Source organism: Dermacentor silvarum, chromosome 2, assembly GCF_013339745.2.
Source record: "Dermacentor silvarum isolate Dsil-2018 chromosome 2, BIME_Dsil_1.4, whole genome shotgun sequence".
NCBI lineage: Eukaryota > Metazoa > Arthropoda > Arachnida > Ixodida > Ixodidae > Dermacentor > Dermacentor silvarum.
In genome coordinates this window covers 232,713,529-232,741,506 of record NC_051155.1, presented here as the reverse complement: position 1 = coordinate 232,741,506, position 27,978 = coordinate 232,713,529, and the positions used below count along the sequence as shown (strand labels likewise).

At 46.4% G+C, this 27,978-nt stretch overlaps 2 protein-coding genes across 2 annotated transcripts in view; both read right to left on the bottom strand.

Annotated features, from left to right (window-relative positions):
- LOC119442870 (V-set and immunoglobulin domain-containing protein 10-like) overlaps window positions 1-10,454 on the bottom strand; it is a 413,510-nt gene extending 403,056 nt beyond the window's left edge. The window contains exon 1 of the mRNA XM_049662428.1: window positions 10,237-10,454. The gene's annotated coding sequence lies outside the window, so the exon portion shown is untranslated. The remainder of the gene's footprint in view (window positions 1-10,236) is intronic.
- LOC119440747 (uncharacterized) lies at window positions 840-27,745 on the bottom strand. Its single transcript, XM_049663037.1, has 8 exons — window positions 27,731-27,745; window positions 24,214-24,549; window positions 16,628-16,766; window positions 15,747-15,887; window positions 13,525-13,684; window positions 6,052-6,447; window positions 2,814-3,063; window positions 840-854 (listed from the first exon to the last, which is right to left on the bottom strand). The coding sequence occupies exons 1-8, from the start codon at window positions 27,743-27,745 to the stop codon at window positions 840-842; spliced, it is 1,452 nt and encodes a 483-aa protein (XP_049518994.1).
- Between the last annotated feature and the right edge of the window lie 233 nt (window positions 27,746-27,978).

Below are 27,978 nucleotides of genomic sequence, written 5' to 3'. Positions count from 1 at the left end.
TGCGCTTATTCTTATTCCGCAACGTTGCACATGCAAACGCTACTTTATACACAACTACAATATGTGGACATTAGGTTACGACAAATCATGTATTATTGCTTCAGCTCTGTGCTTCCGGTATGCGACGTACTGTGACTTATTGCGATGCGGCAGAATGAATGATGACGTTACCAAAACAGAATGAAAATAATGAAGTTTTCAAACGAAGGAAAACTATTTTCCAGGCTGATTGAGATGATAAGGAGAAGGAAAACTGAAAGAGCGTCCTAAATTAAAAAAAAAAACTGATTTCATGGGTTTTACATGGCGAAACAAGGATCTAATTATGAGGCACGCATATTGGGTGTTCCGAATTATTTTGACCATGTGAGGTTCTCTAACATGCACCCAATGCACAGTGCACGAGCGTGTTTGCATTCCGCCCACATCGGAATGCAGCTGCTGTTGCCGGGATTGAACCAGTGAGCTCTAGCTCAGCAGCGCGACACCATAGCCAGTGGGAAACAGCAGTGGGTCTGAAGCAGCTTCTTATACACACACACATATTATGTATATATATATATATATATATATATATATATATACATTAAGTAAATAAATAAATAAAATAAAGGCTCTTCTGGAAAAACATTTGGTAAAGCAGGACTTCTGAAATTGTTATTTTGAAAATTCTTAGCTATCTTGTCATTTCGATTTTTTTTTTCGTTTTGCAATATCTCTTTCTTTTTACTTCTTATTTCAAAGGAGATCGAGTGAATCCGGTGTCGCCTTATGATAGTACTATTACCTTGAAATTTGAAATTTATTGTAAAAGTGCTGAACGTTGGGTGAGCTGGTAGCTAATCGTTATGAAACTGCAGCACGCACACAACAAAGGAGACACAAGGACACATACAGCGCTTGTGTGTTACCTTTGCCTTGTGTCTCGTTCGCTGTGTGCGCGTTGCAATTCCATATTGGAATTTATGTTTTTTGGTATTATACTTTGTTGTACGAAGTGGCCTTTCGCACTGTATTTTTTCTCCCAATGCAGCGCATCAAACGTCTCTATCTATGTACTTGTATTGTGTTATTATGTTTCTCTATTCCTTTCTAGAGGCCGCTGTTGCAGCTTGATTTGATCTGTTACTCGTATAAATACATTATTGCATACATTGTACTTTAAACGCAATGCAGCCTACGCCACGTAACGGCTTCCTGGATCCCCGTCAAGCTGTTTTATTACAGCGTTTAGCCTATAAGCAGCCATCCAGACAATTACTGGTGAAATAAAGGGAAATTATATTTGAATACGCACAGCTAGTGAAAAAAGAAAAAAAAAGATGCTGCAGAAAGCTTGAATGGGTGTATTGATTCTCCAAAAAGTCTAATGAAGTCCTTAAGGCCCTCCGAGCCTCTTATTATTATTGCTAGCTCTTACAAGCGTCATGTCTGCCGGATTTCAGTCACCAACCCAGGCCCGCTGAGGTGGTTCAGTGCCTACGGTGACGTTGTGTGTTGCGCACGAGGTCACGTGTTCAATTCCCAGCCGCGGCGACTGTATTTTCATGGGGAGAAATGAAGCAAGCGCGCGTTGCCGTTCTTTGGCGTGTACGCTAAAAAATACAAGCTTTGCTTTATCCAAACAAATCCGAAACCCTCATCTACGACTGTCTCTTGTGCCTTGGTGCTGTTTTTGTTCCGTTTTGTGCCGTTAAGCTCCGTGAATAAATCAGTACCTCCCCACCTCACGATCGCATTATCGTCCACGGCCTGCTAATGCCGGCACTGTATTTGCTTTCTTCTTTCTTTTTTTCTGCATGTGCCAGGGGTGTTGCTAGGATGGAACAGAGAGATATATAAATTACAAGGTACGTGGTAACAAGCGCAAACAGAAGACGTAGGAAGAGGAAGAGACAGGAGAAGCAATTACCAACAACAGTAGTTTTATTTGAAAAACAAACTTTAAAGGCCGTGGAATGCACGTGCGCATATGCAAACAAGCTGTAAAACGCCATCTGCATCGATTCGCTTTGAAAGGCTAATAAAAGATAATAACGCGACAGGCCCAGCACTTTTGACAACATGCATGGGTGGTTATGCAAAGAGGCTATTTCTTTTTAAAGAGAGGATGGCTGACGCGCACGGAGTCTTTTTTTTTTTTTGCGTGTGGTAAATTCGGGTTCAAGAATTTCGCGCATTGTTTTTCTCGTGGGGGTGGCGATCTAGAATACCAGCTTTTTTCTAATAAAGGCACACATTCACACCACCGACAATGCGCCGCAGTACATGCATAATCCTCTTCTTGAATCCTACCATATAAAAAAAAGAGACATTCCCTCTGCATTAATCATCCATTCTTCGCGATTCTTGAAAAAGATATGGCCTTCATCTGTAACCAGAAATGTTGCTTATAACACAGTGCTTTGTCTGTCGCATTATTATCTTTCTCACCCGTTTACAGCAAATCGATGAATGTAGATTGCTGTTTACGGCTCTTCTGTATATGCGCATACGTCCACCGTTGCCTTTACAATTCATGTTTTTTGAATAAACCTGCAGTTGTTAGTGAGCGTTTGTCTTGTCTGTTCCCGTTCGTTCGTCTTGGTACATGCTAGAAAACCGCTATTTAAGTTGGTAGGACTTGTTTTAAGGTACCAAAATACCAACGGAAATACTCTTATTTACCGGATGCCATGCCAGGAATGAGAAACATGTATACGAGAAAGCTGACAACACCTTTCAACATAAATTTCTCACTACGCTATCGATATGCGCTTGGTCCACTTGCCAATTACTGTAATGTAAGTACATCTCTTTCTGCGCCGGCTTACGTCTTCTGGGTTACCGCCGAAGAACTCGATGTTTTCCAGGACCCAATCGAGCGCGATCTTCTGGTCGTGGAGACCCGCGTTGCCCTTTATGTCCACGATTCGACCGTTAAGAAAGCCGAACGGGCCAAGCCGGTAGTTGGGCACCACGACAACTGCGTTAGCGTGTAAAGCCAGCAGCTCGCCCCTGTACAAGCTGTGCGAGTTGCCACCGAACTGGAAGTCTCGGCCCACAAACACTACCAGTACTGTCCTGCGGAGGAGACGTTACGCGTGATAGTTTGTAGTGGATGTCAAAAGTTCCCGATCTACGGCGTTATTATGTACGCGACTAGAACTGCATACTGAATGATATAATGTGAAAAAATTGGCCATCCTGGAACCGTATTTCGTAGCGGGACATTACATTGTCCCTTTTCTTTCGTCCTTGCTCGGACGCCGCTGTGCACACGTTGCTGTTATCACCGAGAATGACCTCAATGGCGCAAAGGATGATAAGAAAGTAAAAAAAAAGTAAATAAATGAATTGACCCGAAATACGAGTCCTGGAGCTCTGCAACATTTCGTTGACAGTGCAATACGTCCGCACACTTTCTTATGTGTAGCCAGTACTGGCGACTTTACCATCATATCCATATGTTAGAAGGCGTAATGAATTATTTATCTCCTCACGCTCAAGGAAACTGCTACGGAAGACTTGCGCTGGCAAACGAGATATGCCATCTCCGGGGACAAGCAGCTGCTATTGCACGTGAATGTGGATTGACAACAGCAAGCCACGTTGAAAATCTGCCTATAGCGCAGATGACTACCGTCAAACAGGAAAAGAAGCGAACGCGCTACAAGAAAGCTTATTAACGTCACAGGAAGCGCATGGTCGTCAGTCTCGCAACCCTTTTCACTAATGCAGTTGGCTCAAATAATGAATATTAGAGCACAGGGCCCAACTAGAAGTATCTTAAGGTACTTGAGAAGAGTCAGGCGCCATCTTCGTTTTTCTGAGTGCTTCTTATTTTGCGGCTTTTCTTTTTATCGTGTAGACTTGAACACGCAGTGCCTTAAGCGGATGTGCGTTGCATATGACACATGCCGCATATGTCGCCCATCATCTTCACAAGTACTATGCGTTGGGAAGACCATGTAAGGTGTGCACTCCAAAAACTTAGCCGTATAACAGGTGTTTTAAATCGCTGCAAATATACTATACCCGTCTCTGTAAAATTATTAGTTTATAATGCTTTATATGTGTCTCACATTCATTATGGGCATCTTGTATGGGGCACCACGACTCAGTGTAAATTGAGTAAATTATTTCGTATGCAGAAGAAAATAATACGTGTCATCGCTAATGAACCGTATGCCGCCCATACTGAAAACCTGTTTGAGAAATATAACATTGCTACAACCCATAACATCCATAAATGCAGACACCTTACGCGAATATTACTTCAGTACCAAACGTAACAGTACCTTACTTGTAGAACTTGCAAAACTATTAGTCAATCCATACCGTTATTGAACTCGCACACCTGAAGTATGGAAGGTTCCGCGCTCTAGAACAAACTAGGATTGTCAAATAATGTGTAATAACCTTCCAAGATTACTGAATTCATATGATAGAGCAGGCTATAATTTACAGGATTTATCGCTGCCAGAATTTAAAACTCTATTGCTTTCACTTCTTTAGAGTGCGCTTTTGAATGTTTAATAATGTATGTTATGTTTTTTGTTTAAGTTCTTCGTTGCGCCGCGTAGCATGGACCAGAAACTGCGCCTGGCGATGACGTCACCGCGCGTTGTCTAGCAACCACTTGGCACAGCTGCGCCTCGCTAGGCATAGCTTCGGCAACGCTCCTCCACCACCGCGCCAGCAGCTACGACCGCGCACCTGCTCCGTCTAGCCATGACGTCACTTCGCGTCACCTCGCAACCACCTGGCATAGCTGCTCCCCCGCTTCGCCTAGGCATGCCATCGCTTAGCCAAGCTCTTCACGCAACCCTTCCCGGCTACCGCGCACATGCCTCGCCTAGCCACACCACGCGCCCACCGAGGGATCACGTAACCTCAACAGAACTCCGGCTCCCGTCAAAACCTTCTCGCTCCGCCTACCCGGCGGAGCCAAAAACCGTGCCATCAATGCGCGCCAACACGGTTCGCGGGCTCTGTGAGCTTTGTCTAGCTGTGCCCGGCAAGTGTGGAGGCGGAGCTTAGTCTTGACGTCACAGGGAGATAAAAGCTCGGAGCCGCCGCGACGGCGGCAGAACTCTCGCTGACTCTGTGGCGAGTACATGCAGCCTTGACATGGGGCGACCAAAGAAGATCCGGGCACCCGAAGAAGAAGCCGCTCATCTTGAAGCACGTCGCGCGGACAAGCGAGAATCATGCGGGTCGGCGGTGAGCCAATTCGGAATACCGTGCCTAGCAGCACTTACCATTTCCTGCCAGAACTTCGCCAAGCCTAGTTAAACCTGGAAGAAGCTAGGTCGATCACCAGCTCCGCTGTTTACTCCAGCCTTGCACCACCAGTGCAAGCTGCCCACATTTTTTTTCGCCTTTGTTACAAAGTGCATATCATTTACTTATTTCAATGCCGCTTGTGGAAATATTTTTTTCATATATTGTATGCCTGTAATTCTTTATGGCCACTATATAAATACACTATATAAGAAGCTTCATGTTTTACTCCATACAGCCATATTGTACATAAGGAGGTGAGGTTGCCTCAAGCCGCGTCTGTGCGGCTTTTTTTCCCCTCAACTACCTCCATTTACCACTCTTGTGCGCGCGCGCGCGCGCGCGCGCGCGCGCGCGCGCGTGTGTGTGTGTGTGTGTGTGTGTGTGTGTGTGTGTGTGTGTGTGTGTGTGTGTGTGTGTGTGTGTGTGTGTGTGTGTGTGTGTGTGTGTGTGTGTGTGTGTGTGTGTGTGTGTGTGTGTGTGCGTGTGCGTGTGCGTGTGTGTGTGTGTAAATGGAAATCAATAAATCAAATCAAAATCATCTGCTTGCAGCTTCTAGCGAAGATAAATGCACCACATATGCCCTGCAGTCACAGTGTACACGTTTGTGTCCGGGACTCATTTGTGCCAGTTCTGTTCACCAGTGGGCAGACAGAATCATGGACTTCGAGTTAACTTTCATTTCACTACTGTCAAGGACCAGTTAGGGGTATTACATAAAAAGTGGTTATAGCATGTAACTACATCAAAATAAGATAAGCTTTCGCCAACAGCAAAGTTTCTCACCTGCGCTCGCATTCGCTCTTGCACCGGTGACCTGGCAGCATCGGCGTCCATATGTTCAGGTGAAGGCAGCGCTCGGTCACTGGGCCGTCTCTGTCGGCCATCGCGTAATCCTTGTCTTGCACACAGCCCGGCTTCATTGAGAGTGCCTTGGTGAGAAGCATGTGCCTGTCCATCGCCAGGGACTGCTGGAAGCGCATGCTACGGACGGGATCGCGGGCAAAGCTGATGCCGAGAAATTCGTACACGTGTCTCGCGCCCACCACACGGGTCCGGCCAGCGTAGCGGCCGCGCACTGCGCTCACTTGCACCTCGTGGTCCACCTCCCAGACAAAATAGAGCAGCGCACCAGTGCCTGCCAACAGGACTAGCAGACCAAAAGCGAAGCAGATGGCTTGCCTGGATGTCGTGCGAAGCAATAAAACAGAAATACAGGCAGACTCAGCTGCAGTTTGCATCTGATACGTAAAGCGAAGCATTCTTGGTGTCGCGCGCGTGTGCGCGTGCGCGTGTGCGGTACACGCAAAATCGCAGCACGACTGGCCGCTCGAGGCACTTTGCGTCTATTCGTGGAGAAACACATTTATGTAGCACGTATTGAGCAATAGAAAGCTGTATCAGCAATTTGTCATGTTGCTGTACAATACTCTCATTCATTTTTTTATTCTTTAAGGACTAATTATGTAATTAGGCGGAATGCAAAAAAATATTCTGAGTATCTCCAAGCGACGGCAAACAAGATTAGCTTGCTTCTGTCCAGCTATGGGGCATTTGCATATTTTTAAACCTTGGTGCACGATAGTTGGGACACCCTGTATACATGATGGATAATACGAGATATGTATACCTATTTTCGAGAGCTTCTTGGTAGCCTCAGCAAGCGCTTCCGCGTTTCTAAAGGTAACCGCAAATCCCGTGGAGATCTTAAATTTTAGTTACTTCACAGCCATGTACAGCACAAGCGATGGCACCACTCCGCGTCTGTCATGGCAACTGTGACACGTGTAACAGATGTCCGCTGTCTATCCGATGTGTAACTGCCGAGATCTCCAAAGTATTTCAGATGATTCGGGCGTAACGTTAATGTCAAATTGATATTTACTTTCTTTACCAATTGTTCTCAACAGGCTCTCCTTTTCTTATTGTCACGTAGTAGTGACAGTGAAGAAAACGGTCGTAAAACTGTGTATGACGAAACTGATTCTTTATTGGGCGAATCTGTGCCCACAAAAGCAAGCTACACTCAAAGCAACACGATAGCGGCGAACATAAAGCCCCTCTATATAAAGACTAGCGACACTCTCCTCCTCCGCCTTCCCTCCTCCTCGTTTCTCCTCTCTTTCGCGCTCCTTCCTCGACCGTGGCGGTGCCTACACCGCTTGAGCGTAACAGCCGACCTTTCGCAGAGTGAATGCACGCATAGCAATGCCGTGCGCTTTAAGCGTTCGCGTTCTAGCTCCGAGTAACTTCGTGTATCCACTATCGCGCCTCGGCGCGACCAGCGCGATCGAGGCGCGATATCGACAGTGGCCGCCTGCGTCGGGCCTGCCGTGTCAGACGACAGCTAACGCGCTACCAGAGGAAATCCGAGGAAAACTTCGATCGCGCCCGCGGAGACGTTTTTGAGGCGCGATTTTGCTTCGTCAGTCAGTACTGGTCTTAATAATGCCGGTTTGGAAGTAGCAACGCGACGATGCGAGACGGCGCAAATATCAAGTGTGCAGCAAGCGTTTGCGCACGCCGGATGGTAAACAAAAAAAATCCTTTGCCCTCGCCTTGTCGTTTGCGGCAACGTAAGGGCGCAGCAGCATGCCATCACAACGAAGTTCTTAGTCAATAACACGTTTGATCCGTTTGTGCTACAGCACTTTCGTCGCACATGCCCGAGAATGGCGGTCGGAGCGCGCTGGAAAGAAAAAAAAATGTGGTTGATCCCTCTTATATAGGAATCGGTATAGAACACGAAAGTGAAACGTGTCTTCACAGAAGTAGTGTAATGTTTATTGCACATTGATATATAATGTCTATTGGTGTTTTGTGGCTAAAGCGCCCTTAGGCGTTGATGCACCCACGCTCACGCCTGGTGGCACGTCTCCTCCATCACGACTACCAACGTCGATGACCATGAGCAACCGTCGTGCATATGGAAGCTGCACTACGCTGCACACGCTAGCACAACGCGAAAGACGAAGCACGTAACTGACACACTAATACAACGCGCAAGACAAAGCACGTAACTGAATCGTCACCGAGTCAAATCAGCGCGTACAGCGCGTCGTAATTGCAGCCTCCGCGATCAACTTCAGAAACATTTTCAGAGCTAATTGCGGAGGCCACGCTCCGCTGTGCTGAGTACGGTGAACGCCACCTGTGGCGTTGGTAGTGCTTCTTGATGCCAGCGTCCCTTCGAATGCTGGCATCGAGGCGTCGTAGTGCTGAGACCACCGAAGCGTTCACTGTCGGTGCGCGTTAGTGTCATAATGCAGTACTTCTCTTTTCTGCTCGTAGGCGGCGGCACCGCCCCGAGCAAGAGCGCGGGTACACGGAGGAGTGTTAGATATATAAGGCGCGTCTTTGTAGCTCTCTGCAAATGCGTTCTGTGGCGCAATGGTTCTAAACGCTCGGCGGATTCATATCGTCGCGGACCGGAGGGTCGTGGGTTCGATTTCCACATTTTGCATGTTTGTGGAACTTTTTCTTTCGGTTTCTTTCTTTGTATTATGTTCGTGTATTGTTCGTGTGACGTATTTCCGTGACGGAATACTGTCAGTGAAGTCTTGGTGGACCCCGGCATAAAACACTTTCGTGTTAATATACAAGAAGCGTGACGCAGAACTTCCACGTGACAAGGATTGGCCAATGGGGAGCGGAGACGGCTGGGCGACCAGGGTTGGCTAAGAGAGGGCGAGGAGGAAGCGCCGGGGTTAGCGCGGGTGGCGGGCAGATTCTAAGAATGGGCGCTACTTTTATAATATAGGGGCTTCGTCATCTGTACGTATGAGCGACGCGAACTGTCTAGTACCTTCTTGGAAGACACGCGGACCACCAAGGGATTACTCTGGAACCTCGATGCACTCATGTAGAAAAGGCCGACGCGTTTCGCCGCTTATCAGATTTCGACGATTTGCCGGACTGTGTTCGCCGCTATCGTTGTGCTTCGAGTGCAAATTGCTTTTGTGAGAACCGGTTTGCCCCAATAAAAAGTCCGTTTCGTCATTCACAGTTTTGGCGGACTAGTTTCTTCCCTCAACTACAGCCGTACCATGACGATTCCGAATGTATCGCGCACTACATTTGTCAACGGCGTGTCGCAAGATCTCGTTGCGAATGGTTGTAAATAACACGTTTACGATCAAATGCCAACATCCTGGCCTCCTGCAAATCCTCAGTAAGCTAAATAATCCGCTCCGTCCTTGCCACTTGAATTCGCGGTGCGTATAAGCTATGACGCTCAAAGGCTGGTGGAGGGCACGGACGCACCAGCCTTAGTGTCCTACAGCAAATGCGTCTCAGAGACATAGTGGCCGTACGGACTAATAGTTGAACGACAGCAAGCGAACGACTGAACGAACGAGCAAACGACTAAATTAACGACGACTAAACCATCCGTCCTTGCCACTTGAATTCGCGGTGCGTATAAGCTATGACGCTCAAAGGCTGGTGGAGGGCACGGACGCACCAGCCTTAGTGTCCTACAGCAAATGCGTCTCAGAGACATAGTGGCCGTACGGACTAATAGTTGAACGAACAAGCAAGCGAACGACTGAACGAACGAGCAAACGACTAAATTAACGACGACTAAACCAGCCAGTGAACGAGTGGGCGGCCGCATGTTTTCTTTGCGAGTGCTCCATCCCCGCATCGTAACCTTCACACACTTTAAAGCTCACGCGAATTAGCACGTACAGTACGTCTCAAAGACCTATGATGCTGTCGTTCGGCGACGAACGCACCCCGTAACTCCGTTTCGGGAGAGCACGCACGCTTTTATTTGGTGCCTTTGTATCGCAAATCCACCGGGCGGCCGCCAACGACGAACAAAAACAAAAGAGGCAAACAAAGCTGTTCGCTCTAAAGGAAGCTAGTAAGTAACCACAAAAGGCAGAGCTGCTTTCCTAAGATGAGTTTTCATGCTCGAGCCTCAAATGTCAAAAAGATTGAGCTGAATTGTAAAAGTTTCGTACTCACGTTTTCACACGCAGTTTCGCTTGCCCGCGAATTCAAGCCTGATTGGCGTACAGAACGATTAGGCTTCTTGCCTTTGCTGAAACTAATTTGGCATCCGAAGGCGCAGCAGGTCATGGTGATGGAAATTGCCCTGAAGCGACGTCACACTTGCCGCAAAACATCGTTCCAGGCGTTCGTAAACCAAAGCAACACGGAAGAGCAACGGCGCCAACATGTGCTCCTCGCCAGTCGGTAGACGCTTATCAGGCGAAAATGGCGATGGAGTGCGATCGTAAACAAACGCAACCAGCGCCCGGTGGCGCGACGGCCAACGTGATGCCATTAGGCCAATACCGACGCGGCGACGGCCTCGCACACTGCGTGCGAGGAGGAGGCGGTATTCTTCAAATCGTGACGCTGCTTTTTACATTGAGGGGCTTTAGGCGAACACAGTCAGCAATCGTCGAAATCTGATCAACGGCGAAGCGCGTCGGTTTTTATACATGAGTCATCGAAGGTTCCCTGGTGCACGCGTGGCTTCCAGAAAGTACGACAATTCGCGTCGCTCCTACAATCAGATTGCATAAGCGTCGGTGGCCACAGACAACGGATAGAAGCATCGATAACGTTCGAGAAACTTCCGATACATGCAGGCGCGTCCTGCGCCGAGCAATAACGGTAAACATTTGTGAAATGTTTACCCATAGAGAAAGAAATTCAACAAGAGGGGACACTCGGCAAAAACTGGCAACAGGAAACACGTCACTATACGTCACGCTATACTTTTGATGCCGAACGTTAGCTGCCGCGAGCATCGAAAAAAAAAAGGTGAGATTAAGTTAACAGGCATTGATTTATTTTTTAAATTCTTGCCGCGAAAACTAAAACGTTTTGCGTATAAATGAACTTAAGCTTTGCGACTTATCTTCCTTGCCTTACCTAGCCACAGGTCAATGACGCGCCAGATACATGCATCATCCGCCAGACCAACGACTCCTATATGTCTATTTAGGAGGCGTTGGCCAGACACTCCCCCAAAGCCAGCGAGGACGGCTGCGCACGGGTCTGAGCTAGCGCTCGCGCGCGGCGACCCGTCTGTCTCCTTTTTTTTTTTTTAATGTAACCTGGTTTATTGGGCTCTCGGCGTATTCTTGCGTTCCTTCTGCACTGGGACAATACACCACTGCACTATTGGACTACGGCAAGGTGAGAAATCTTGTTTCACAGTCTACGACGCAATTAGGCTTACGGCACGGGACCGAGACTTAAGACGCAGTTAGCGAAAAACAGCTCGGCCATCCTGGCGCAGTTAATTTGAGTTAATGAATCGTGCTGAGACATCTTTCCGACGCTTCCTAGGGGATTATGGTAACTTATTTCGGTTTTTGAGCCGCATAGGGCGCCGTGTCGCAGTTAGCGAGAACTAACTCGACCGTGGTGCGTAGTCTAGTTCATCTTGAAGTTTGTGCCGCTTTCTCTGACGCCAGACATTGCTGAAAAGTAATTTCGTTACTTTCTGGGGTACTTTTGAGGCACGCTGTGACGCAGTTAGCGATAAGCAGCTCGGCCGTGGTGATAAAGTTAGTTTGGCGTGTAATGAATCTTAGAGGGACAAGTCTGTGACGTTTTTTGTGGCTCCGCAACAACATATACCTTCTTTCGGTACTCACGCCTGTTGAAAACGCGATGGGCGATTGCCAAGAGTAATAACATGGGGTGTGCTGCTGGCGCCGGCAGAACGCGCGAAAGATAACGCCGACGAACATATGAGAAACTTGTAATTCGAAAATTCCGTCTTTTAAAGGACTGAAAAAAAAAAGGCATTGCACCAACGCAATTGTCTTGAGTGCCTGTTGCGTCCGTCTCTATGTATGTAGCGTACCGTCGCGTCGCCCGAGGCCAAGTTTTGAAAACGCGAAGTCGCCCGTGTATTTGTGCTGCCAAAGTGCAGGAAATAATGCCCGGAAATGGGGGAACGCTTGGAAATCAGATGTTTTAATATTTTATGGTATTGTTTGGGATGAGTCGGGTATTTTCTACGCCATGTATGTAGACGCGAATTGCTTTTGTTTGTAATGCCGTCCATTCACCGCTTTCGCACGTTTCGCCTCTACACGCAGTATTCCTATGTCTAAATACCAAAATGACATGCTTGTAACATGCTGTTACGTGCTTGTAAATGTAACATGCTTGTAATTTACTTTTTTTTTCAGCTGGTGCCGTCCGGCGGAGCTTCATACAGGAACTACTGCTTACCTGCTGGGGTCACAACGTTGGATGAACGCACAAAAAGCGCGGAACGAGCTTTGATATATAGAGCAAAATAAATAATTCTTCATTGCACAAGGCGTCTTGCGTCTACTTTGTGAAATTGCACGTGGCACAGATTCGATGGGACTTTACGAGATCGTTCGCAATCATTTTTACTAAATAATAAACAGATTCTGCACGAAGAGCAAAAAAAAAAAAAAAAGGAGGGGGGGGGGGGGGGCGCAGCCGGCGTGCTAGTATGCGTTCAAAATACGCGCGCCCGAAACCGGAAGTGATTGATGCTGACCGCTTGGCACGCTGCAGTCAATTCGGCCGCTGGGCCCTATGGGAGTGTCCCCTCTTGTTGAATTCCTTTCACTATGGTTTACCGGTGAAAAGCGGTCACCGGTGAAAGATAAACAAGTACACTTGGCATTATAGTAATAATTGAAGACACTCCACAATGGCAAATATGATTGACTTGATTCAGTGACTTGCCTTATCATAAGGGCCTCTTCATTTCTTTCTTACCAGTTTCATAAATTAGCACTAAAACATTTTCGGCTCTTGAAGAATAAGTAAGCTAATGCAGCGATCAACTTGCGTGGGGATGCGTTCGTGCGTTACCATTTTGTTGCCCATTGTGGATGCGACTCAAAACACAAAACAAGAGCAACTGCAGGCGCTCGGAACAAAGGTCTTAATACCTGATTTGCAGCACTTGCTTGTTTTCCACCTGTGCTTTCTTTCAAATCAATTTTGCTGCATCCTTTTGACAAATACAGACAGACATGCGAGGTAAAGTGTAGAGCCAGATTCAATGTATGTACGTATACAGGTCCCATAATAGCTGTCAGAAAGTGGCGTCACGTGGGTGAAAATTGCTAAAGCGTGTGTCTCGTTCCTACTTAAGTTATGTTGTGTGAGTACAACGTGCACATTGTTCAGCGAACTAAAATTAAATCCGCCTAATCTATGACACTTTCTCTAAATATAGCCAGCGCCTATTCCTGTGCGTCTTTATGTTGCACTGTGAAGCACCTCCGAAAGAATATTTACGCTGTTGATGGCAGGACATCGTCCCGCACGCTGTTATCTTCCATGCTGTGGAACTTCCTGAACAGGGTTCGCAGCTTTCGAGATGCAGTGTCGCTGGTCTCGCTCCAGTTGCCCTTGTGCATTGCCTCGATGGAGGTGCAGCTGTCACCATGGACGAAACCTGCCAATAGTAAGATGCATGTAGCGTGAGCCAATAGGTTTCTTTCCGTGAATCGAACGGAACTGTATGATACAGCTCGGGAAATTGAAAACTCTTGCTGCAAGATGCAAATAAATACAAATAGCCCTTCACATGATCACGTCGCATTGGCACCATGCCCGGTAGCGAGTGATACACTTCGCGTGTGTCCATAGCGGGCAGACTTTTTGGCACCGTTTCCTCTTCGGAAGACACAAGCTCGAAATTTAGAGAAATCCATCTACTGTCCATCAAATTCATGGTAGCTGTATGCTCATAGCGCCAGAGCTTTCTCTCGTAAATTTTGTCAGAAATGCGTAATGGCGTGCAACCCCGACTATGCTCGCACATAAGCTGTGTGGCTCAAGGCGACGCGTGGAGGTTGTGACAAGGGTGCATGAGCGGTGCAAAAAGAGTTCTGCAGTAAGCGGAAACACCTTTAGAGAAAACGTTACGACGCTACAAGGAGCACGTCGAGCTCCGTGGCCTCTTTGTGTCCACCTCGGATTTGCTCAAGCTTTTGGTTGTGGTTACGCAAGATAAGCTCAAGTCTGCCTGCGGTTTTCTTGTATGACGCAATACGCAATTGTCGGACGCAATGTGTGAAGTAACGTGGCGACACTACCGGTAAAAGAGCACCTTCAGTGCGCCTACATAAAAAGACCGCTCATTCAATCGAACAACTGCCCGACCAGATATAAAAATCGGTAAGCTAAAAATAGATAAAACTCCCATTGTGCAGCAAATTCTGCATGCTGCCATTACATCTTTGGTAGGGGTGTTCGAATGGTGAAAGTTTCAAAAAATTGTACCTAATAAAAACTTTCTAAGAAAGTTACTTCAGAATATCAAATAATATCTGGAATAGATTTTATTATTAAACAAAGTGACAGCTAATGTTTTCGTGCAGTCTATCTTGTTTAAAAAATGCTCATTTACATAATTTGATACATGCATGTCACTTCATTAGCAACTGGACTTCCCGTGAGCTACGTACCTTCTAAAACAGAAAAAATGAACTTCTTTCTAAAAAAACCAATTCTGCGATTTTACGTGCCAGAACCAAGATATGATTGCGAGGCACGCTGTAGTGGGAGACTACGGATTTATTTTGACCCTCTGGGGTTCTTTAACGTGCGCCCAATGCACTATACACGGGCGTTCTTGCATTTCGCCCCGATCGAAATGCGGCCACCACAGCCAACTTCTTCCTGTTATCTGGTGTACCATAACAAAGAAAGTAATGAAACAAGATGCACGTCATCAGGTGCACGTATAGTGTGTCGCATACGGTGAATGAGAAATGTGCGATATATGTCGCTGCACGCTGCGGTAAAGCAATTTAAACCTATAGTGAGAGTGGTCACACAACGGATTAAATTGCCTGAATTGAGACAAAACATTGCATATGGGCTGACTAAAAGCACGGCATCATTGAAAGACTGGAAATTATTAAGCAGAAGTTACCTGTCTCGTGCATTCGCTCAAAAACTGGTGGCTGCGCGTAACAAACGCGGCACTCCAGAATAGTCTCCATTTGCATCGATCGGTATGCCTCAAGACTACAATCGGTGATGTTATTCCCTATTTATACTCACACAGAAACAAACATTCGACAATATCGAGTAGTGGATTCCAGAATCGAATACGAATCGAATAGGGGAGACTGTTTGGTTCGTACTCAAAATTTCGAACATTTGCACACCTCCGCTTGTAGGAACTCAAAAAATTGTGGGGTTTTACGTGCCATATCCACGATCTGATTTTGAAGCACGCCGAAGTGGGGGACTCCGGAATAATTCGGACCACCTGGGGTTCTTTAACACACATCTAAATCTAAGTACACGGGTGTTTTCGCATTTAGACCCCACCAAAATGGGGCCGCCGTGGCCGGGATTCGATTCCGCGACCTCCTGCTTAGCAGCCCCTTGCAGAAACTTGGAAGCGCTACTAAATGCACCAGGTTAAAAAAGTCGTGCACAAACAATCGAATATGATTTTCTAAGTAAGCGAAGAGCCGGGCCTGTATCACTGCCGTGTATACCTTTACTGTCCTCCGAATCGGCTCTCTTATCCGCTGATCTTCCAAGAAAAAGGTCGAACCACGTTGGCCTCTGTTTACATGTACACAGTGGAAATCCAGAGCCGGAGTAGTAGACCCCGACAGGCGGTGGGTTGTGCACAACTGGGAGAAAATATTTAGGTGGCAGTTTCAAAACAAAACCTTATCGAACGCAACATTTTTAAAAGACATGAAAATCGGTAAATATGTAATGACGAACGAGAACTGCGACAGAGGCGTACTACAACTGGCGCGTAAGTGAGTATAAGAATTGCGATGCGCGCCGTATGCAGTAAAAATATGATGAATGGTGAGGCGGCGACGATGAATTTACCTAACTGTCTCATTTGAGCGCTTCTTTTTTACTCCTCCACAGCTAATTGTGCCATCGGCGTCAAGTATCTCATATATAGAACGAGTGAACAGATTTAGATTCACTCTTAGGAAAATTTGCATCTTTTAGGGCTTATCTTGTGCCGAAAAAATATTGATACTCTATTTAGGTGTACTTCTTTTCTTTAAAGCGGCGCTCGCGATACGTCCAGATCACGAATCGCACGTGCGTATAAGCCCTGACATATAGTTCATGACTGGAATGTAACAGGCGTGCAGGGCAAATTGAAAGAAGTACGCGCCAAAAGATTAATATTGTTTGTGGAAAAAATAAGCTCCAATAGGTGTAAAACATTTTCATAATGATACTCATGGAAAGGATACAGCAGATCTTTTCTTAATAGGAAGGGGAAATGGGCACACAGGTTCCTTTTAATTGGACATGTATAAAGAACTTGTTAAACAAACAGATTTCATACAATGCGTTAAGCTTATGCGCACCAATGACACGTTGAGTAATACGTACGCACCACACAAGTTTTCCTCGGCTTCCAATTTCTGTTCATTTGTCCGTGCCTGCATCCGTGCCTGCGTCCCTGCTTGCGTCACTGCCGGGGGAACGGCGTCTTCGGGAGCCACGCCGGCCCAGGCAGTCTTGCCTTCTCCCACCTGTACGTCCAAGAATGACACCGGCATCGCCAAACCTTCAGTCATGAGGCTGGTCTCATTCTAATTGTCAGGGCCATCGTGCAGTCACAAGCTTTACGACAGAACACACGGGAGAGCGTGTAGCTCGGTACAGGCAGAGCCCTGTGGAGTGCGGCTGACACGCTCTCGCAGTACGTGTTGGTTTAGCGGATGCGCTCTGATCATAGTTGCACGCCCCTCGCTACAGTCTGCTACCAGACTGCGAGTCAAGGAGCATGAGACTGCACATTCCGTCAATTCCAGATGCTGTTTGGTTGCGAATGTAACACAAGACACGTGAACGCGATTAAGGAGTGTGTCCGTTAAACCTATACAAGCTACTGCTCCAGCCGCTCACCAGTGATAAGATTCTTATATCGGTAACATGCTTAATTTGAGTGAAACATGTACCTGTATTTGCTGTCCTAAATGTTGTAACTGTGCGTACTTCTTCTTTCTGGGGTTTTGCGTGCCAAAACCAGTTCTGATTATGAGGCACGCCGTAGTGGAGGGCTCCGGATTAATTTTGACCACCTGGGGTTCTTTAACGTGCACTACAGCGCAAGCACACGGGCGTTTTTGCATTTCGCCTCCATCGAAATGCGGCCGCCGCGGCCGGGATTCGATCCCGCGATCTCGTGCTCAGCAGCGCAACGCCTTAGCTGACTGAGCCACCCCGGCGGGTGTAACTGTGCGTAGGTCTGGCGAAGTAGCACTTAAGTGCCCTGAGTGAACAAAGAAGTAATATGAATATATATAGAAGAAAAGAGAGGACGACGTACGTTGGATTAGCACTGTATATTTTGCAACTTTTCGGCTGGTGGACCAGCCTTCGTCAAAGGGGGGGAGTTTCTTTGGCCTTTGTGAAACAGACCATAGGCCTCCATGTGCACCTAGTCGCTTATCTTTCATTGTAAGACACAGTCATTGTAACACACAGTCTATGTGGTTGCTTTGATGAAGGCTGGTCCACCAGCCGAAACGTTGCAAAATATACTGAGGTAATACAACGTACGTCGTCCTCTCTTTTCCTCAGTTTACTACCGAGGCCAGCGTGATTTTCTTATGCACAACTATATATATATATATATATATATATATATATATATATATATATATATATAATAAAAATGAAACGGGAATAAAAAGCTCGTGTACTTGTTCTTTCTTTCTTGGCCTTAGAGTCACGTTCGGTTGATTGAGAGTCCAGTGTTTTTCATTACAGCCGGCTTTGTGTTCCGTACCGCAAGAGGTGCTAAAACCGTCGTACGCAATGTTCGTTCCAGTTCACTGAAGTCAAATAACATTTCCACGATGTTCCTACCCAGTGCCACCAAGAACAACTTTCCTTCGTTTTCAAACTTGCAAACACATCCAGCAAAACCTGCAGTCGAACGGAATTTATTCCCAAAATTTGGGTTTGATGACTTTGGAAACGTTGGTGATGCAACTTCTGAAAAGTTCTTTGTGCCTATGGTAGTCTGAGCAAGACTCAACGTGGGGACGCTCTTTCAATTTCTCTAGTCACTGAAGTGGAACTCTTTCTTCGCAAGGCGCGGTACACCCAAAGCTATTTGTCCCTGTGGTTTCAGAAGAATATACCGGGCAAGCGTTTCAAAGCGAATCTTTCTTAGCGTCACTCCTGCACCTTGGTGAACATTACTTCCAACCTCTTTCGACCACGCAACTGCACAGTGACGTCATTTACTCCTGTATCGGCTAATATAGTGCCTAATAAGGACCACACATCGTGCACCTTTTCCGCACCCTTAACCCTCATGAATATCTAATCAGCCCCGGTCGACTGTGGCGTTTGACATAAGGTGGTGCACTACATGTGTTCTTAGTTCACTAACGTGATATATGATGCAGTCGCAAATAGTGTGCTCCATAAATACTATCTCAATGTTAATGCGTAATAATTTGCTTGAGAATTGAGTTTGTAGGGCATTTACACGATATATTAGGAATGCCACACAAAACATTTGATTCAATATCCGCACACTTGGCGTTTATCACGCACTTTAAATGTTCTGGGTACGCTGCAGTCGCGGCCAGGAAAATTTCGCTCCTGGTTGCCATTCTGGTGTGCCGATTGGCGTGGGCCTGCGTTTCAACAATATCCTACACATGGAAGTCCGCTGAGCTTAAGTCATGTTAGCTCGTCGAGCACTCTTCAGCTGGAATGAAATCAAGCGTGAAAGCACGACACGACTGCTGTAGTGCTTATAGGGACCGAGGTTAGGTCCACTATAACAATGCGTGAGTCGGCGAGCGAAAGAATAAGGAACCGAGAAGAGACGATATTTTATTCTTGTCTTTGTCTAACCTCGCAGCACGAGGAACGAGGCACATGCACATGCCCATGCACCTGAGCGTGTCATAAATAAAAGGTGGCCGATGATGATGACGATGGCCGCTAGAGTGTTGATTTGATGCTACGATGACTGTGCTGGCACGGCGTCCTGCTCCAAAGTTAAAGACTATTCACCCAAGTGGCCCTGGGACCACGGCAGTGATAGAGGCTGTAGAATATCTTTAAGGTATGTGTCAGTGTCGGTCTTTGAATCTCCTGCCCCCCCCCCCCCCCCCCCCCCCAAAAAAAAAAAAAGAGAGAAAGAAAGGCATACAGTCAGTGGTGGTTACCCCAGCTCAAACCATGACAGATTTCGAATGTGAGTTCAGAAAAACTGTCCAACTGGCTGCATCAAAAAGCTCGGACTAGGAGCAAGCACACGAGAGTTCCGACTGTTGTGACGGACCTGTACTATAATCTTGTTTCCGCCGGTAAAACATTTGGCTGGTCTTCCCCACACGTGTCCTGTGTTAACAGGAACCAGCATGTTCCCCATCTTTTCTTTCTCTGTAAGTGTTGTATAATCCAAGTGCCATCAGCTTTTCTGTTGAAGTACACTTGGGTAACCCTAATGTAACCCTCGGGTAAAGTATAACTCAAGCAAGCAGTTCTGGTCCCGCAGAGGGAACGGCTAAGCCAAACCCACACGGGCACGGGAATTCTCACGAGATTGGGAATTCCTCCCTGCCCCCAACGCTTGGGAGAAATGTTGGAGGAAGTGTCGACCGAGAACACGAGAAGGACCCGGTTGGCACCTATACAAAAAAAAAAAACCAACATGCATCCGGATTACGGCATGGCTCGACGCCAAGCCAGTGTTAAGTAGCTCAGGAAACTGGCAAACCACAAGGTGAGGAAACACTCTACGCGGATGCGGCCCGACACAATTTCGGCAGCTACAGCAAACACGGAAACAAGGGCAAAGACATGTAGACGGTAGCCATCACAGTCAACAACAGCGTCAAGGTTGTGGGTTCCTCACTTCTAGCTTCATCAGCCACTGCCGCGGAAGTCATGGCAATAGACTTGGCAATACGCAGCAGCGAACTGGAGGGCAGGAGCTAAACACCTACCCACACACAACCACATACTGGGTTGGTGCCTGGGACATGCGGGTCTGGAGGTGCACGAAAGGGCGAACACACTAGCTCGAGGTATGACTAACCGAGCGGTTGCCGAAAACCCAAACTCGGTAGCACCCCTTCAGCAGACAGACACAAAGACCAATTCGGCAGAAACCCTCAAACGTGCTAGGGAAATTCTAGCTCACCAGCGTCTCCACCGTCAAAAATACGCACCTCCTCACAGAGAGCAAAGCGGGAAGGACGCAATAAATCGTTGAAAAATAAAAACGAGTGTTTTCCCGCACCTGAAAAGACAAAACGCCATGTTTCCTGACCGGTACCCTAACGTTAAATGCCTGTAGTGCGGGTTGCCCCACTTTACATCACGTATCGTGGGGCTGCACACAAAAGCCACACACACTTAACGCACAGTTAAGCATACAGAAAATCCTAAACCCGGAGCAGTGGGAGGCACAACTGTCCTGGTCGGAACTGGAGGAGCAGTTGGCTCTCCTGGATGAGGTCCAATGGGTGGCTAAAGCCAGCGGGGCCCTGGACTAGAGGACTCTGAACATCTACTCCCCAAACTCTGTTTCCTTTTTCACCAATAAAGTTTTTATCTATCTATCTATCTATCTATCTATCTATCTATCTATCTATCTATCTATCTATCTATCTATCTATCTATCTATCTATCTATCTATCTATCTATCTATCTATCTATCTATCTATCTATCTATCTATCTATCTATCTATCTATCTATCTATCTATCTATCTATCTATCTCCACCTCCGCCAGTCATGTCTCCTCTACAGCTTGTAGGGGAACATCTTGGATGTTCCTTCGCACGGCTCTTGTCATTGTTGTCGCCGACACATTCAGCTACAAGGATATCCTTCTGATGCTTCTCCGTTGATGGAGTTGAACTGTCTACATCACAATTTTGATAAGGTCAGAATTGGCCACATAGACAGTACGACTACTGCGGGGTAAGTCCTTAAGTGTGCCATGCTTGAGAGCCCAGTGGACAATCTTGCGAGAATGGTTAGAATTTAGAGGAACCCGGATGGAGCGTGTCCGGCCAAACTCAGTGACAAGATTGCGGGTTGATGTGGTCTAGAGCGTGACATTTAGGGAAAAATAACCAAACTATCATGAAACACGGTCAAAGTACAGAATAAAAATGGCAGAATTGTTTGAAGAAACGATGGCGAGAAGTGTTCAAAAATCCGAGGCACAATTATTGTTGAAAGTGCATGACAGTAATTATGGCGCACCCTGTATTACATAGCGATTTGAACGCCCGATAATGGTCAGCCCAGAGTTTTTCGGCAGTTGCGACTGGTGCCCCCTCAGAAGATTCTGACAGCTGCGGAACCAGAAGAAAAGAAACGACCAAAAATACGGGCAACTCGTAATCTGCAAATTAAGACACCTGCACATAGCACGTACCATGTGTTGTGTTTAAATGCACAGTTCCCCAAAACTAAGAAAGCTCCGCTAACATTAACAGATGTCAGGGTGTGTTCTGCACAATTTTTTACTCTTGGCGTTGGCGCACATTTTTATCGTAAGCGAACCCTTTCTTTATCTTGAGCCCTAATGTTATCAGTACGATAATCAGCATCTTACTACGTGTTTTCTGCGATCCTGGCTCAGGATATCTTACCGAGTTTTCTGTCGTGAATGTCCCGCATATACTTCTATTCCAGACAAGACACATTTCTTAAGCTGTGTCTTAAGCTACGTAAGTATCCCATAAGTGTATACATAAAAACACTTCTCAGCCTTCTTTAATTTTTTCCGCACTTCCAATTGATTCTTTAATGCGTTTTAATTGGGAATTAATAGCCTTCGACGTTGTGCATGCATGCGGCAGCCTGCATGAGCAGCGAGCAAACGGAATGCGCTTATAAGATATCGATAATGACCGGTCTGTTTTAAACACGCAGGACATTCAAATGAACATTTAGCTAATTCAGATGAAGTTTTTTTTTTCTTCTTCAGGAACAGAGGTAAATGACCTGTCATGACCTTATAAATTTGACTGCACTACCAGTGCCACGCGTGTTTTAATTTAAGAGCGTCATGCTCTTATGTCACGATCCTGTCAACAACGACCGTCTTGTAGAGCGACCGTCTCCAGCAATATTTAGACATGTTTAAAAAAATACTCTGACAGCAAAGCCTTTCTTCTGGTCTTGGCAAGCATTTGTCGAGACGCATAAAGGAAAGATAATAACAAAAGAAAAAAAAACCGTAAAAAGAGAGCCTCACGCGCACAAGCACTTTTCGTTGCAACGACTGTCGATGAACCGAAATTTTATCACAGGCGTGGAAGCCATGTGACTAACCAATGTTAGTCGAGGGTTCAACGGAAGTTGATTCCTTCACTTATCATGGCTGAAGCGAAATGGGCTGGGGTCCGTTTCTTCATCTCATATATTATTCAAACCCAGTGTATATCACGCATGCAATCAGCAAGATCAACGGGAATCTACAAGAAGCCCGTCCACAATGACTATCGCAGGTCGGGCTCTTGAAACGAAACCGGTACTTGTATTGCTCACGTAAAAAAGAACGCACACGAATTTAAAAAAGAAACTAAGAAAAAAAAGCCGCTTGTATTTTCACTTGTAGCTCGGTGAGTACAGTGTTGCTAGCTCTGCATACAAGTCTCACGACTTTTATTCCAGCCAGTAAAAGCAATAATAAATATACATTTTGATTTATCTCTGGCTCCTAGCAGTGGCGTTTATTCATAAAAAAAAGAGGGAATTACTGCAGACAAACTTGGAAAGATGTTGGCATAACTGATTAGTCAGAGCTGTAAAAAATTATGTAGAAGCAGAATGGCTCAAATTGCTCGCTCTTGTTGTTTATAAACCTGTTTGGCTTACTTGCGTAGGCGCTAACGGGGCCCGTTACTTAAGTATACACTGCTTCATTTTATCTGCGAACTGTAGATGCGTGTGCTAGAAATGTGTATATGTCAGAAAATGCGGTCTCTCGGCGACATCTTGTCGCTTATTGTACAATAAGTGGAAGGTTACTCTGAGTGCTACATAAGTGAATAATATGTTGGTCCGCTGCAGCAGCCTGCTCAAAGGCGGTGAGAGCAATATTCAAACGATTTTCTTCATTTGCTCTCCCCTAATTCAATTCCTTTGTATTGAAAGACAAAAAAAAAAGAATACATGGCTACAGAGACACAAACGAGCAAAATAATTCATGCTGTATTTGTTGTATATTACCCTTCTATAACGCAAAGAAGTCACTCATAACATGCGAAGAGGCTTGTTCTGCCAGAAAAGACCGAAGAACAAAAGACTACTGGCGACAAGGCCTTCAAGTTTTCGTAATGGTTTGGCCGCGACATCAAGGATTCTATTGGCGCCTGCTCGGGCTCAGTTAAATCTTTTATCGGTTAAGATAGATAATATTCTGTTATCAAAGAGCCAAAGACTGGAATTGGCAAGTTTCAAAGACATTTACTGAGCCACAGCACCTAAAAGCATTAAAAAATCTGAAATTCGTGACGTCACACTGAATAATCGCCGTGGGGGTTTCGGCCCGACATTCAATAAAATTGATCTAATACCTTCATTTTTTCTTCTAATTGGCACCGTATTACCGTGAAAACCACGAAAATACAGTCTAAAGAATACTTTAGCAGTATAAATTGCATTTAGAGTCTGTATTCAGTGTCACTCTAATAATAAACGACAAACACGGGATCTTCTGCGCACGTTCATCTCAGGATGAGTTACACTTTATATTACTAATGAACAAATGAATTTGCAAAAAAAAAGATATTAAGGGGAACCTTCCTGAACAGCAACTCTCCAAGATATGCGTAGCAATATGTGGCAGTCGGCATGGTGCGGAATGTGTTATGCATGGTAATGATGTGAGGGGGGTTATGCTGATGTAGTGCGCGCTATTTATGTATATATGCGTAAGGAGTACGAGCAGAGAGATGCACATATTTACATTGAAAGTGCTCACCCTAGCTCCTTCAGTTAGAAGGCTTGTCTTTGTTTCTCTTTGTCCGATTGAGCTGGCGGGTGTTGTGCGCATCGACTGCTTGGTGTCGGGCCCAGCGAACGACTTCTCGGAGCATGGGCGCTTCAAGCAGCTTCGTGGCGGCTGTTGTTGTGGTTGTTGCTGTTGTTGCTTATCTTGTCGGTGTTCTTGCTGCTGTTGCTGAGGCTTTTGCTGAGGCTGCTGCTGAGGCTGTTGCTGCAGCTGATGATGATGGTCCTGCTGTCGCTGAGGGAGTTGCTCAGGTTGTTGCTGAGGCCGCTGCTGTTGTTGATGCTTCCTTTGCTGCTGCTGTTGTTGCTGTGACTGCTGTTGCTGCTGTTGCTGCTCCAGTGGAAGCTTTTCGGCCAGTTCTGTTTGGTCCGCTTTGGCCGTTCGTCTGCCCTCAGAACCCTTGCCGCTGGAGGCCATGGCTTATCTGTATTCTGTGCCTGAGGAAGGGAAGAAGAAGAAGAAAAAAAAAGTTGCAGTGGCTTAGCTCGGCTATGCCAGGATATACGTTGCGTTAGCAAAGGTTCAGCTGATTATTCTTAGCTTTCCTGGTTGTCTAGATTGTCAAGGATTAGCTTGATTGTCATGCTTACTGCTGCTCCAATGACACACACGCGGTATACGTATTATGTGGCACATGTATTCATTCCTCCTACGCTCAACCGCTAATTGCCAGGCAACTACTTCGGGATCCGATGAGTCAAGCTTCTCCGTTCTTCTGCGCTGTTGAGCAGCATTTGCGCTGTCCTTCTCCATGGCTATACCACACTGGCAAACGCCAGTCAGAAGCGCAGCGGCTCCAGCGCAGTGTCAGACGGCGACTGCACAGCGAGCGCGCCGGCGCCAGTGCGTCTACCACGGCTACGACGTCACTCCTCTGGAATGCGCAGACCGGCGGCGGTGAGTCGCGCGCGGCGGCGGCGGAGTGCGCGAGAGGTGCCGGCTCCGGTGGCTCTCCGGTGCGCAAGCCGTGTGACATCACTGATCTTTGCGCATGCGCAGCACGGCTCTTGATGTGCCGCGCGAAACGGGCTTGGCTAGGCCAGTGTAGCTAACGCTACAAAAAAGAAATACTACAGCGGTGCGGTTGCACCAAATTTTTGCATTTTTGCAGTTTGCGATGTCTACACAAAATAAATATTCAGACGCCATGGCAGCAAAATGTGCGCTCGTCTAGTCGTAGAATCTCGTCTAGTCGTAGAATCTCGCTTAGTCATAGAACCTCGCCTACAGTGCTGAAATCCTCTACTTAGTTTATTGTTGGCATCTGTACTATTGCCGGCACACGATCATGGCCAATGGGAGCTTCTGTGAAATATCGCTGTGTCCTCCGCAGAGCAATTTTCAGGTTCCAGATCCACAACACTTTATAAAACGCTATGTTGATCTGCATTCGATTGACTGAGTTGGAATAAGTGCTAAACAAGCACATTGTTCTGCGAGCAATAAAAACGCAATCAGAAAACTGGGGACTCTAGATAAATGAGTCTCGCCTAAAATAAGATGACAGATAAATAGAACGAGTGTAACAACCTTGGCTGGCAGCAACTTTCGGTTAAATTTCGGTTAGACGGAAAGCTTCTCCTTGTGAACTCTGGTTAAGCGGAAGTGAACCGCAAACATCACCTATACATCATCCATTTTAGCCCACATCAAACAAAAGCAGATCGTCAACCAGGCCAAATGTTGTTGCTACACAGTCAGGCAAATCTAATAAAACAGGCATTCGCGCTGCTGTGGCATCAACAGGTGTTCTGCGTCGTTTACGTTGCCTAGTTCTCGGATTCCTTCGGACCTCGGCAAAGGTGATCCCTGAGGAGGAAGACAACCGAAACAGGAGTATTTACAGTCAGATTACCACAAATGCTTTATTCACGCCGCAGACATCTGTGTGGTATCCCATGCTCGAACGTGGCGAACAAAGGACTCACTTGTCCCTTGCTGGGGGAAGACGTCGAACGTATTACGGTCGGCGGAAACGCATGTACGTTTCTGCCGACCACCGCGGCTGGGATGCTGCTTTGCCTGATGTTATTTCACCTAGAACTCGTCTAGGCACGACACCACCGGCTATTCATCGTTTTATCTTCACTAGGAACGCGAACCTTCGCTGCGCCGTGATACTTCCCGATGTTCTAACCTCGTTGACTACGTACGTTTCGCTATGTCATAGTGCGAGACAACACAGCCCGGCAGATCGCATGTGAGCTGCTCACATTGTCCTAATCTAGCCAGAAAGCCTTGTATTATCGTCGCCACAGGGACGTCGGTTATAGTGAAAGATAAGCAAGCTGATATACTCTCTAGGTTCTCTGGTGTTGCTGTGGTTTCCATCATTCCGTATCGGTCTTTCCGAAAAGCCCTTACCCCGCTACGATGGTTCCTACAGTGTGTTAGGCCAAGTCGCTGACGTTTCTTGCGACATTGAACCAGTCGTCAATCCGGCGCAGTCTATTCGACCATAATCCGCTATCGCACTCGTCGTCAGACTTAACCCGTATGTCACAGCCACCTCTGTTCTGTCCCGACAAGCGCCGAGTCGGCCCTCTCACCCCGGAGGAGGGTGTCGCGATACAGTCGGTACAATGGTGCTGTCGGTCAGACGACAATGACAGTGACGAAGTGGGCAGAAGCAAGCAAGCAAGCTTTGTATCCGTCGAGGCTCCTCATGGTTTTTGTGACCTTGTAGATAATTGTAACTATACGTTGTCCCCGTAACACTATCGCAGACGATCGTGGTGTAGGCCATGATTTAAGTGATCATAACTTAAGTATTACTGAACCAGTGTGCGTTAATGTTTCGGACCAAACAAAAATAGATGCAGTTTAAAGTCTGCAGCATTATTTTGAACGCCAAGACTGAGCAAAATACTTCGGAAAGCTTTCACACATACAGGAACACATGGGCTGTGCAAAATAATCTGCAATATTCAACGCTGAGCACAAGAAAGCCCTTTCCTTTCACGTTTTTTTTTTCACCGCAAGCTTCTCAAATACAATTATTGTTCGGGTTTTCCCTCCGAGTTACGTTTAGGCGGAGTTTATTGTATTTCAAATGCATGCTTCGTGCAAACACTTTGAGAGTGGACTTTAGGTTCGAGATAGAATGAACAATACTCACAGCTCACTGCCATTGCTTTTATCTTTTATATTAGGGTTATTTTAGTACAGCAACATATTTTCAATATTTGCGTGAACGTGCCTGCAATATAGCGGGCGCACAGTTGAGACACATAACTGGCCGTATTGTTCAATGCAGAATTACTAATCCTGAAGCATTGGCATGGTGGGCGTGCTGCAATGATGAGTCGCAGGCCCAGAATAGAGGCTGCCTGAAGTTCGTTAAATGTACGAGTTAGTTTTACCCGTGTACTAATAGAATTTACCACCAAGCTAGCTAAAGCTGCACCGTATATGGTGCAGCTCCTATAGGAAGACTGCCACTAAGCGTACGTCTATTACGTGTACTTGTGTTTGCACTGTGGTATACCTTCGGCAGCAGCATAGTGAGGAAGCAGCTACTTTAGCATAACGTGGTTGACCTAGCATTTTCAGGAGTCGGCACCACTGAATATTTACCTTTTTATCAATTACCTGTTTCGATATGACTATAGGTTCAGGTGTCATCCTATTTCAATAAATGTTCATTCGTTCGTTCGTTCATTCATTCATTCATTCATTCATTCATTCATTCATTCATTCATTCATTCATTCATTCATTCATTTCTTTTTCCTTTT